Below are 12,899 nucleotides of genomic sequence, written 5' to 3' on the forward strand. Positions count from 1 at the left end.
TTCTGAAGGCCCAGGCCGGATTCAGAGCCCCTGGTTCTCTCTTTTCTTGACTGTTTGGAAGTAAGATTTCCTCCAAAATTGTATCTCACAGCTCTGCATACATGCTGTCATATGTTCCGGGACCTGCGATCCCTGCCTACGAGCTGGACCCTCTGCACTAGGCCAGGATTTAGAAAACCAGAGAAGGCTCTGGCACGGTTCAGCCAGTCAAACCTTAAAGGCAGTGCACAGTTGAGGCCGGTGGGCAGGGTCTCCAGGCTGTGGGAGGGGCGTGGGTGGGTGGGACCCTGGAGACTTTCGGGGGGGGTAAGGTACCCGCCCTCTTCGGTATCTACTTTGCTCCGCCCCAGAGGCCAGGAGACCCGCTGGGCGTGCTCTACTAGGCTCCACCTATGTAGGCCCGCAGCTGCGCTCCGGGGAGTCTCCCAGTTCCTGTTTTCCGTCCGATCGCCTGATCAGCCCAAAGGGAGTGATTCTGTATTCCCAAGAACAGTCTCGCTGCGCCCTACCCTGGCCGCCACCCGGGCCTGCACCGCACTCCACCGCAGCCGCTGAGGAGGAGGAAGAGGTCCTGGAGCCAGCACAAGTGGGGCAAAGTTCAGGTGCGCGTCTCAGCCCGAGCCTCTGGAATTGAATCTCCTCTTGGACCTGCCGGGTTTGGACCTGGGCTTGGCTTTTCTGTCCAGCTCGAGGCCGAAGCTAGTGAGGCAGGAAGTGGTGGGAGCTGGGGAGGGAAACCGGCCCCAGAGGGCGAGAGAAGGAACGGGTTTGCTTTAACAACCGAGTGCGCAGGGCACTAACCCCCAGGACCTCAGACCTGGGAACTTTCTATTTAGGGTCCACCTCTGTGGGCCACCTCTGTGGTCGGTAGCAGCATCACGTCTTCCCCCAACCCTTTGGCTGTAGAGAACAACCAAACAGCCGAAGATTGGTGAAGAGCCTTCTGCTGTGTCCCCCAGAGCTCAGGCCCCGCCTCTCTCAGGTGGACAGTCACAGCTTTAGGAAATGAAGAGCCCACATTCGTGAGCTGAAGTCACTGGGGATGCTGACCCAGCCTGCCCCTAGGTGGCCCCTTATCGCTTTTGCTGGTGAAGGGACAGAGCCTAGGCAACAGACCGCTGCTTGGGGGAGACATCGTAGCTGCTACTGAGCACCAAGGCATTGTCCCTGCTGCTTCCCAGTGCTGAACCCGAGGTCAGCTGAAGGAGGAAAATAATTAGAGCATTCTTTGCAGGCGTTTCCGAGACCTCGAGAGAGGCAGGCTCAGCCTGACAGACCTGGGAGGAAAGTGCCTGATTGGCCAAGGTCCTAGGGGGTCTCCGAAGGTGCCCATCCTCTGTTCAGCACCCAGTGATGACCCGCCGAAGACTGGCCCTGGGCCTGGCATTCTGCCTGTTCGCTAGCATCAGTCTCTGGGTCCTGTGGTGAGTTGCCTTTTAGAGTCTCCCCGCTGCCCTTCACATCACTTCTCTCTGCCTGTCACCCCTGAACCTTGATACTCATACAGTTTTCCAAGTCCCACTAGCCTCTCGAGCCTCAGGATCCTCCAGCCTCAGCCAGACTAACTAGTTTTGGCTTTTGTGTTTTACCATGATTTGGCTTCCCAGCCTATAACTTGCCATGTTTTCTGCCTAGACTGTCCTTGAGACTGTGTTACAAGGAACCCTGTTCATGGTCTTAAAGTCACCCCGTTGGCCTTGGAGGGAGCTACTGGCATTGCATGTCTGTCTCCTTACTGTTTGTCTGAGGGACGTGGCATCAAGGACATAGACATGCCATGAGTGAATAGCCATGTGGACAACAAGACAGCTACACACTAAGCCCTGTGCTGCATTGCTAGTGCTGTCCTCCATAGACAACAATCATAGAGGGATGGCGCTTCTTCCCAAATGCACTGAAGGTCTTTGCTCCTGATAAAGTGCAAGTGGTGTCAGCCTCTGAGGCAGAGTAGCATTAGCAGGTGTTTTTTTCTTTCTAGTGGATATGTCAAGGACTGGCTGCTGGTCTCCTACGTGCCTTATTACCTTCCCTGCCCGGAGTTGTAAGTATGGGGCTAGGGGATTTGGGGGCAGGGTGGGGTGGCCATATTGCAGAGACAGGGACCCTTTGGGGCTGACGTTGTTTGAGGGTGCCCGTTCCTCAGCTTATGGCTCTGAGAAGTGCCACTTGCAGTTGCTACAGGCATGTGCTAAGAACCTGAGACTTCAGCCCTCAAGCATCCTGCTGCCCTCAGCATGCCTCTGCTTTAGCCACACTGCACAGCTCCGGTCTCCCTTGTTGCTTCCTGTGCCTGTTAGATGGAATGGGTAGACAGGCCTCTCCTGGCTGATGCTTAGGGGGAGCCTGGTGCCCTGGTGCGGAGAAGGTGGTCAGTAAACAGCCCTGTAAGGAAGGAACCTCTTCATTTTGTGTGAATGCAGGGAACTGAGTGGCACTGGGCTAAGGCCTTCCCCACTTGGTGAACCTAAGAGTGAAAGCACTGGGCCTTATGAATTTTTGTGTTTCATAACAGCGAAAGAAAAGCATCTGGGCTATAGCCTATTTGATAACATGGGTGCTTTATTATTTACTTATTGTTTTTTGTTGGTTGTGATGGGGTTTTTTGTTTGTTTTGTGTGGTTGTTTGTTTTGTTTTGTTTGAGATGGGGTTTCTCTGTGTAGCCCAGGCTGGCCTCCAACTCAGAGATCCACCTGCCTCTGCCTCTCAAGTGCTGGAATTAAAGGTGTGTACCACCACCTGGCATAACACATGTGTTGTAGGTTATTAATATTTATTATTGATTTATCTTTTAGTTAAACAGCGGTTATTCCAAAACCAGCTGTATACCCAAATCACCACACAGAGACTTAGGATTTATTTAATTAACCTAGAGCACAGTGCTGGGCAATAGTTATTCCATCCTAAACCTCCAAGTCTGCATAGTTTCCTCCCATTCAGATTTCACCCATTATACTTGAATTAGTCATGTCTTAGGTCCAGCTCATCTCTCCTAGTGGTTTGAAGTCCTCTCCTGCAGTCCTCTCCTGCTGATCCCTGCTCTCCTACTCCTTCCCCTCACTTCCTTCTCCTCCCCTCTGGACCAGGATGTCCCACCCTATTCTCTCTCTTACTCAGCTTTGTGGCTGGTTGTTTTATTGACAATACAGAGAACAAATGGTGGCATGTTTACACAAACTTGAGACAGGTGATGCTTAGAATAAGTATCACAATGCAATGTCCGGATTGAAACCAGATAGTGGGCTAGAGAAATCAGCATTTGAATGAGCAAGGGTAAATTGTATTCATTCCAAAAGGTGCCCATCCTCTGTTCAGCACCCAGTGATGACCCGCCGAAGACTGGCCCTGGGCCTGGCATTCTGCCTGTTCGCTAGCATCACTGTTTTATTAAAAAACAGAATGTAGTACTGTTTTAAGCCTTATCCAGATGTTTATAACAGGATACCATAGTCCTGGCCCCAGATCAAGGAGCTACTTGTGTTGAATTTGTTAATGGTTTTCTTGCTGGCAAGGTCCCAGGACAGTGTAGGGCATTAATTGCATAGTAAGAGACAGACAGGATATGTGTGCATATTTTTTGGTCTTTTTGTTTTTTGTTTTAAAGACATGTTTTTGTGGGGTTTTTGTTTCTTTTTTTGCTTTTCTTTGTTGTTTATTTTGTTTTTTTTGATAGGATCTACCTGTCCTGGAACTCCTCTCTAAGTCAAACAGGCTGACTTTGAATTTACAGAGATCTGGTCTCCTGGGTGCTAGAATTAAAAGTGTATACTATCACACCTGGCTTTTATTATTATCATTATTATTAGTTTGGGCTTTTTCTTTTTTGGGTTTTTGTTTTGTTTTATTTGGGGAGAGGGTTGTTTGTTTGTTTTCAAGACAGGGTTTCTCTGTGTAGCCCTGGCTGTTCTGGATTGGCTTTGTAGAACAGGCTGGACTCAAATTCACAGAGATCCTCCTGTCTCTGCCTCCCAGAGTGCTGGGATTACAAGTGTGTGCCACCACACCCAGCCAATTTTGTCTTGTTTTGTTTTGTTTTTTTTTTGAAACAAAAAACCATAGTTTTTTATGAGAAAACTACATTGTTTCTCTTATGTAGTTCTGGCTGTCCTATAATTCACTCTGTGGACCAGGCTTGCCTTGAACTCACAGCTATCTACCTGCCTCTGCCTTTTGAATACTGGGATTAAAGTGTATGCCACTTTGCCCTGGCTATTATTATTTGTTTTTAATGTGCTTGGGTATTCTGCCTACATGTATGTCTAGGTACCGCATGCCAGGTGCCCCCAGAGGCCAGGAGAGGGCATCAGAACCCCTGGAACTGGACTTACAGGTAGTTGTGAGCCACCATGTAGGTATTGGGAATTGAATCCAGGTCCTCTGGAAGAGAAAGCAGTTCTTTTAACCTCCAAGCCATCTCTTCAGTTCCTATACAGGGTCTTATGTAGTTCAGGCTATCTGTCTGTCTTAGTCATTGTTCTGCTGCTGTGAAGAGGTACCATGACCAAGGCAACTCTTCTTTTTTTTTTAAGATTTATTATTTATCATGTATACACTGTTCTGTCTGCATGTACACCTGCTCACCAGAAGAGGGCATCAGATCTCATTATAGATGGTTGTCAGCCACCACCTGGTAGCTGTGGATTGAACTCAAGACCTTTGGAAGAGCAGCCAGCTCTCTTAACCTCTGAGCCATCTCTCTAGGCCAAGGCAACTCTTACAAAGGAAAACATTTCATTGGGAGCTTGCTTACAACTTCAGTAGTTAGTCCGTTATCATCATGGTGGGGACCATATGGCATGTAGGCAGGCATGGTGCTGAGAGTTCTACATCCTGGTCCATACGCAACAGAAAGAGACTGGGCCTGGCATGGCATTTTGAAACCTCAAAGCCCGCCCCCACTGACACACTTCCTCTAACAAAGTCACACTTATAAGACCCGATGGGGACCAATCTTACTCAGACCACCACACTGCCCCGTTTAGGTTTCCATCCCTGTGATAGAATGTCACGGCCAAAAGCAGCTTGGGGAGGAAACCGTTGATTGGCTTCCATGTCCCCAACACAGTCCATCATGAAAGCGAGGTCAGGTTGGAACCTGGAGTCAGGAACTAGAACAGAGGCCATGGAGGAGCACTGTTTACTGGCTTCTTGCTCAGCCTGCTTTCTTATACCATCTGGGACCATCTGCACAGGGATGGCATTCCACACTGGGCGGGGTTCTCCCACATCAACCATTAATCAGGAAAATGACCCCATATAGTTGCTTACAGGCCAGTCTGATGAAGGCATTTCTCTGTTGAGGGTACCTGATCCAAGACGACCTAGCTTGTGTTAGGTTGACCCTGAACTCACTACATTTGAGGATGACTTTGTGCTCCTGATTTTCTTGCCTTCACTCCTGAGTGCCGAGATCACAGGCACGTGCCACCATACCTGGCTCATCTTTCCTTTCAGTTTATTCCCTTCAAATGCTTAGATTATGAAGTTCCTTTTTTGGCAAGTGTGTGGTAGGCTAAAAGCCTCCTGTGTAGTATACAGGTTCTCTTCCCCTGAACTACACTCTCAGCCCCAGCTTCTGTATTCTCATGTATTATTCCCTAATGTAACTAAAGCGTGTCTGGGCTTGTAGGAGAAGGAAATCACCATCAGGCTGCACAGAATGCTGGGCCCTGGTGCAGCATCCTCATCTTGATTCTGACTGCCTCCTCAGAACCCCTTTATTTCCTGAGCAAGGACACAGTAGACAGTTTGAAGATTGAAAATTACAGAGGAGAGGCAAACCATGAACAAACAGACGCTCTACGCTCAGAGTACTGTGAGACTCTTCTTGGAATAAGCACATTAACACCAATGAGAATGCAAGAGAGGAGATGTCCCCCAAGGACCAAAGCCAGACAGTTCCTGAAAGGCTCCTGTCCAGGACTCAGTTTGCATTCTCACTTGAGACTTTAAAACGACAAGGCAGGGCAGGCAAGCACGCAAGATTTTACAGAAGCAAATATGACAGTCAGCAGGTAGTTAAGGGCAATGGCCTATTGGCTTGGTTATTTCTCCAGAGCATCCTGTTTCAGGTAGCTTTTTAGATGGCAAGTGAAGTCATCCTTGGCCAATACACAGCACAAGCAGTGCTTTAGATAAATCACTAAATAAACCAATAAAGCAGTATCTAATAATTGGTCTTTTCTATCTTATTCTACTTCAAGAGGTACCAGTTCACAGAGGCAGAAGGATGTGGCAGGTCTTCCATGGGCAGGCCCACAGGGAGCCGCTGTTTCATGTATCCAAATTTAGAATGACAAAGAAAACATTCTGTCTGTTTGTTTGAGAGAGGGTTTCTCTGTGTAGGCTTAGCTGTCCTGGACTCACTCTGTAGCCCAGGCTGGCCTCAAACTCACAGAAATCCGCCTGCTTCTGCCTCCCAAGTGCCGGGATTACAGGGGTTGCGCCACTGTGCACTTACAAGTAACTGAAATAGGGCCTGTGAGAGGGCTCAGTCAGTAAGGTGTTTTCCTTGCAAGTTCGATCTCCGGAAGCTTTGAAAATAATGGGTGTGGGGTGTGTACTCCCTTATAGTTCCCAGGCTGAGGAAGTGAAGACAGGTAGATCTCTAGGGTTGCTGCTAGCCAGCCTAACCTACTAGGAGTGAGACCCCATCTCAAAGAAAAGGTGAGACACCTCTCCCTTGAGCCCACATGCATCCTCTTGGGTGTCTTTTTCCCCAGTAACAACCTCCTTCCCTCCCTCTTTCTCTCTCTCCCTCTCTTTTTCTCTTTCTCTCCCTCCTTTTTCTTTTTCTTTTTTTTTTTTTTTTTGAGACAGGGTTTCTCTGTGTAGTCTAGGCTGTCCTGGACTTGCTTTGTAGACCAGGCCAGCCTCACATTTATAGTGATCCGCCTGCCTCTGCCTTCCTGCATACTGGGTTTGAAGGCATGTGCCATCTCACCAGCCCTCTCTTTCTCTTAACCCTTACGTTTTAAGCCTATATTAAAGAGTCCTTAACAAGTCCCACTCTGTCTTGTCTTTGTCACCAGCAACATGAAGGTGCAGTTCAGGCGAGAGAAGTTGCCGCAGCCCATGGCACAGTAAGTATACCCTTTCTCCCTAGATTCTAGGCCCAGGAGTGAGGGCTGCCTTACTCACACTGGCTCTTCTTGATTACAGGTTACAGTACCCTCAGCCTAAGCTGTTAGAACGCAGGTATGTGTCAGGGAATGGGCGTGGTAGTGGCAGGGAGGGGAACGGAAGAGACCCAGTGTGGCTAGAGGGATGGTGGAGGTACCAATAGCAGAGGGGTCCTGGGCCCAGAGAGTCCGGGAGATAAGCTTCACCTATCACTGGCTGTGTGACCTTAGGTGGCTGGCCATCTGCTCTGTGCTTTTTTCTTTTGAGGAGATCATAATATGACCTACGCTGTAGAAGGCTGGAACAGTGAACAGTGGTTCTATGGCGCGTGCCTTAGACAGGAGCATGTCACCTATGGTACATTCTATTACATTATAGTATCCCCTGGTCTGCAGTGGGACTGCCAGGACCCTGTTGTGACCTTTCACTACAGTTCCTCATGTTGTGGTGACCCCCAATCAAAAAATCAATTTCATTGCTACTTCATAACTAATTTTGCTACTGTTGTAAATCATAATGTAAATCTCTGATATGCAGGATAGCTGATATGTAACTCGTGGGGATTGTGACCCACAGGTTGAGAACCACTGCTTCTGACACTGTGTGTCAGTGCCAACTCCTAGATTTCCCAGCCCTAGCAGGAGATAGCTGTTACTATCTCCACTTTCACATGGGGAAACTGAGGCCCAGCAACAGGGCCACACTGCTGTCCAGGCTTCTGAACAGGGAGGCCTCCATGGCCTGAGCCTCCCCCATGCCAGGCCCACAGAGCTGCTGACGCTTACCCCCTGGTTGGCACCCATCATCTCCGAGGGAACCTTCGACCCAGAGTTTCTGAAGAATATGTACCAACCACTGAACCTGACCATCGGAGTCACCGTGTTTGCCGTGGGGAAGTGAGTAGTGGCTTAGGCAGGGGTGGGGTTTGGTCTCCTTGAGCCACAGCAGTTTCTGGTCTGGGGAGAGGTCAGCTTGGCCAAGTGCTGTACAGAGATTGGGAGAGTTTTCTTATGTAAGGCCTCACCTGCCATGAAAAGGGAGATGCGAGAAGCCTAGGTGAGGAATAGCAGAGTATAGAAAGAGACTTTGTCTTCCCTTCCTCTCCATGTCTTTTAAGTCCACTTGGGAACCATGATTGGGCCCTAGGATGTAAAGTGCTGGCCAGATGAAAAATGGACCACAAAGATCAGATGACCCTTTGTCTGAGGGAAGCACCTAGCATTCATATTCCCTTGATTCTGTCCCCCCGTTAGCAGCTCAACTGCTTCATTCATCCTCCTGTTGCTCAGTATTTGTGCATATAAAATAGTCTAGTTTCTAAGCAGATCATTAATAAATACTAAGAAAAAGACCATGGGAATCGCAAAGAACACCGTCCGGCTTCAGTAAATGCTCAGTAAAAGCAAGATGGCTTAGTAGATAAAGGCACTTGCCTTTAAGCCCAATGATCTCAATTTGATCTCCAGAACACATTCAGGGTGGAAGGAGAGAACGGATGCTTAAAAGTTGTGCTCTGAGTTCCACAGGCACCCCACGGCATGCATACATATACATAAATAAATGTTTTTAATTTTTAAAGAAGCACATTAAGACACTTTGAAAGACAGCTCAATTGGTAAAGTGCTTTCATGCAAACATGAAGGCCTGTGTTCCATCCCCAGCACCCATGTAAAGAAAGCCACACCCAACAGCACATGCCTATAACGCTAGTAGGGATGCAGAGAAAAGTACATCACTGAGGTTTGCAGTCCAGTCAGCTTTGCCGGATTGGTGAGGTCCAGATTCATTAAGACCCTGTCTCAAAGCTGGGTGCAGTGGCACACACCTGTAATTCCAGAACCTGAGGAGGCAGAGGCAGGCGGATCTCTGTGAGTTTGAGGCTATCCTGGTCTACAAATTGAGTCCAGGACAGCCAAGGCTACACAGAGAAACCCTGTCTCAAAAAACATACAAACAAAAAGACCCTGTCTCAGAAAAATAAGATAGTGGGCGGCAATGTACATCTTTATATCCCAGCAATCAGGAGGCAGAGGCACTTGGATCTCTGAGTTCAAGGCCAGGCTGGTTGACAGAGAGTGTTCCAGGACAGCTAAGGCTACACAAGAAACTGTGTCTCAAAAACAAAAGCAAAACAAAACAAAATAAACCAAAAAGAAACAAACCAAAAACCATCAGGAGCAAGCAATGAGAAAGATGCCCAGTATCAGCCTCTGGTACATATATGCACACAGACACAGCTGATTAAGGACCAGACTCACATGGTTGTCACCCATTGAGTATCCCTGATTGGAAACACTTGGACCAGAAGTGTCTCACAGTACAGACTTTAGAATTTGTGCAGACTTTAACAATTATGCATCCTAATCCCAATCTCTGAAGCAGGGCATTCAGATAAGGGTGTTCAACTTTGACAAAGATTGTGGGAGTTGGACAGATAAGGACCCCAAGGTCAGATCTGAATGACTTCTCGAGGTGGTAAACTAGTTTGTAGACTTCAGGGAATACAGGGTACCCCAGGCAGTGGTGGGCAGCAGTGGTTAACAGCGTTGTCATCCCCAGGTACACCTGCTTCATTCGATCCTTCCTGGAGTCAGCTGAAGAGTTCTTTATGCATGGGTACCAAGTACACTATTACCTCTTCACCCATGATCCTGCAGCTGTTCCCAGAGTCCCACTGGGCCCCGGTCGGCTCCTCAGCATCATCCCCATCCAGGGTCACTCCCAGTGGGAGGAGATCTCCATGCGCCGAATGGAGACCATCAGCAAACACATCGCTGAGAGAGCCCACCAAGAGGTGGATTACCTCTTCTGTCTTGATGTGGATATGGTCTTCCATAACCCATGGGGCCCTGAGACCTTGGGAGATCTAGTGGCTGCCATTCACCCAGGCTATTTTGCTGTACCTCGACAGCAATTCCCTTATGAGCGCAGGCAAGCATCCTCTGCCTTTGTGGCAGACAGTGAGGGGGACTTCTATTATGGTGGGGCAGTCTTCGGGGGGCGAGTGGCCAGAGTGTATGAGTTTACCAGGGGCTGCCACATGGCCATTCTGGCGGACAAAGCCAATGGCATCATGGCGGCCTGGCAGGAGGAGAGCCACCTGAACCGCCGCTTCATCTGGCACAAACCATCTACGGTGCTGTCCCCAGAGTACCTCTGGGATGACAGGAAGCCTCAGCCCCCAACCCTCAAGATGATCCGATTCTCCACAGTGGACAAGAATACCAACTGGCTGAGGAGCTGACAGCGGAGCTAAGACCCACCCACAGCCCTGTCAAATCCCACCCCATTGCCAAGCACAGTCTACCAGGGGAGTCTAACCAGAAAAAAAGGAGTAGAGACAGTGTAACCTGTGAAGGGCTGTGTACCCACTGTCATATAGCGATCTAGCTATATGTTTGGACAAGAGGGAGGCCAGAGCTTCAAAACCACAAGGCCTGGCAGGTCTCCCCACCCCCACCCCCAAGGCAGGCCCTGGAATCCAGCCCTGCTCAAAGTGCCTGGGGGCCCTAACTTGTTAGTGCTGCTGCCCTAACTTGTTAAATACTGCTTTTTAAATTTGTTTTAATCTGCAGTGTTAGGGATCAAACCTGGGGCGCTGCACATTGAAGGGAAGTTCTGCCCCTGAGTTATGCTCAGCCCTGCCTACTGCCTTGAAGCTGCACTTTAATGATCTTATCCCAGGTACCATGCTGTTCCCCCAGCCACGTGCACCAGTTCTTCATTCAGGGTTCCGGAGCTAGCTTGGAAGCTGGCCAGGCTTAGGTTCCCTCTGGTCCCCTGCATCCCATGGCAAGCCACACTCTCAGGGACTAGATCATTGCTTTGTTACACAGTTTGAGGTAGCTTTCAATAAACGATGGTGTATTATACTATAGTTCTGACCAGGGTTTTGCCTACACAGTGGACTGTTTTGCCAGTCACGATAGGTCTGGCGGACACAGACAGACTGGATTTCAGACAGCCTATGTGGGGAGAGGGTTGGCTAACAGTTATTCCAGGAGACTGAGCTGAAGCTGGCTGCTGCCAGAGAATTTGCTCATTCCAGTTCTAGGAGTCTGGAGGAGGTGGGGTTCCATGGAGAGATGAGGAACACCTAGAGGGTAACAGTGCTCATCAGTGTCATTGTGCCCTCAGTCCCTGGACATACAGGAGGTGTGTTTGTGTGTCCCTTTGTATCCATGGCCACTGTGCTTCTGGGAGGTCACTGGTGGGTATGGGGCTCCAGGACAGTGGAACAAGATAGGCCAGAAACAGATAGTGTAACCGCCTGGACCCAGAACCTCAAAGGTCCTTGGAGGCCAGGCAGAGATGGAATTGGACACTGGTTGAGAGCTTGGTTGCTTAATACACACTTCCCTAGGCTGCAGTATCTTTTCCGTGGAAGGAAACGACGTGGGTATGCTCTGAAGTCATGCAGGCACCCCATAACCCACCCAACCCTGGCAAAGTTGGAGGCTCTCCCTGAGCCTATTATTCTATACCTTGTAGTTCATCTGCCAAGCAGGGGTGGTCATGAGAGTGGCGGACAGAGTCTCAAGTACAAGGGCACAGCCTGGCCAGGGAGAAGGAAAGTCTAGAGCTTCTAGACTGGAGCTGGAACAGACCCAGCCTCTGTCCGTGCCAGAGAGCACCCATTTGCGGCTGCCAGGCAATGGGAATGGTCCTGAAGTGGAGCTGCGGTAAGGGACAGGCCCTGCCTTCAAAGAGTGGCTCTTTGGAGAAGGGGGTTCTGGATGTGGAGGCTAGAAGACAGACCTGGGGCAGCATTGGTAGCAGGGGTGAAGATGGACAGTGGCTCCTGCCACATCCCGCCAGCATGTCCCAGGGGCAGCTGAGGCCTTCACCTGGTTCCTATTCAGAGCATGGTTCCCAGGTACCAGCAGAGAGACTGAAACCAACTTATAGAAGCAGTCTGAAATCCAGGTTATTTTCTGGAAGAGGCAAGGGCTGGGGTGGGAGCTGCTCCGGCAGGAGCCTGGCTTCCTGTCTCTGAAGGTGTCCAGGGACAGTCTCAGCCTCTGTATAGAAGAATCAGATTTGAGGACAGGCACCACACTTCCAGGACAGACTGAAGTTTTGTGGGCCCAGAAACTTTAAAACCACAGAGCATCCTCCTCAAGAAACAAGTGAACAGCTTGGAGATAGGTCAAGGTTAGGTGACATTCTCGTCATGTAAGCAAAAGAGTTCAACACAACCCATGCAGCTTACTTTGGGTTACTATTGCTGTGGTGAAATACCATGAGCAAAATCAAGTTGGGGAGGAAAGGCTTTATTTGGCTTATACTTCCACATCACAGTCATTATTAAAGGATGTCAGGACAGAATCTCAAACAAGGCAGGAACCTGGAAGCGGAAGCTGTTGCAGAAGCCTTGGAGGGATGCTGCCCATTGGTTTGCTTCCCGTGGCTTGCTCAGCCTGTCTTCTACCAGCCCCTGGATGGCACCACCCACCATGGGCTGGCCCTTCCCCATCAGTCATTAATTAAGAAAATGCCCTACAGGCTTGCCTACAGCCCAGTCTTATGGAGGAGGCACTTTTTGTTGGTTTGGTTTGGATTTTTTGAGACAGGGTTTCTCTGTATAGCCTTGGCTGTCCTGGACTCACTTTGAAAGCCTCAAACTCACAGAGATCTGCCTGCCTCTGCCTCCCTGAGTACTGGGATTACAGGCATGTGCCACCACCAGGCTAGGAGGTATGTTATTAATTGAGGTTCCCTCCTCTCTGATGACTTTAGCTTGTGTCAAGTTGACACAAGCTAAAACTATCTAGCATGC

The 12,899-nt window shown here is 49.3% G+C and overlaps 1 protein-coding gene across 3 annotated transcripts; it reads left to right on the forward strand.

The window, feature by feature from the left end:
* The first annotated feature begins 343 nt into the window (after positions 1 to 343).
* Gbgt1 (globoside alpha-1,3-N-acetylgalactosaminyltransferase 1 (FORS blood group)) lies at positions 344 to 10,997 on the forward strand. 3 transcript variants are annotated; one of them, XM_021639374.2, is made up of 7 exons: positions 344 to 602; positions 1,235 to 1,424; positions 1,979 to 2,041; positions 7,030 to 7,080; positions 7,160 to 7,195; positions 7,882 to 8,016; positions 9,680 to 10,997. In XM_021639374.2, exons 2-7 carry the CDS (start codon positions 1,354 to 1,356, stop codon positions 10,362 to 10,364), a joined length of 1,041 nt encoding a protein of 346 aa, XP_021495049.2. In that variant the 5' UTR covers positions 344 to 602; positions 1,235 to 1,353; the 3' UTR covers positions 10,365 to 10,997. The 3 variants fall into 3 exon arrangements, with proteins under 3 accessions (XP_021495049.2, XP_021495134.2, XP_060245742.1); XM_021639459.2 differs by lacking the exons at positions 344 to 602; positions 1,235 to 1,424 and having other exon boundaries at positions 2,024 to 2,041; positions 7,697 to 8,016; XM_060389759.1 differs by lacking the exons at positions 344 to 602; positions 1,235 to 1,424; positions 1,979 to 2,041 and having other exon boundaries at positions 7,391 to 8,016.
* Positions 10,998 to 12,899: the final 1,902 nt, after the last annotated feature.

Source organism: Meriones unguiculatus, chromosome 8 (genome assembly GCF_030254825.1).
Source record: "Meriones unguiculatus strain TT.TT164.6M chromosome 8, Bangor_MerUng_6.1, whole genome shotgun sequence".
In the NCBI taxonomy this organism is placed as follows: Eukaryota; Metazoa; Chordata; class Mammalia; order Rodentia; family Muridae; genus Meriones; species Meriones unguiculatus.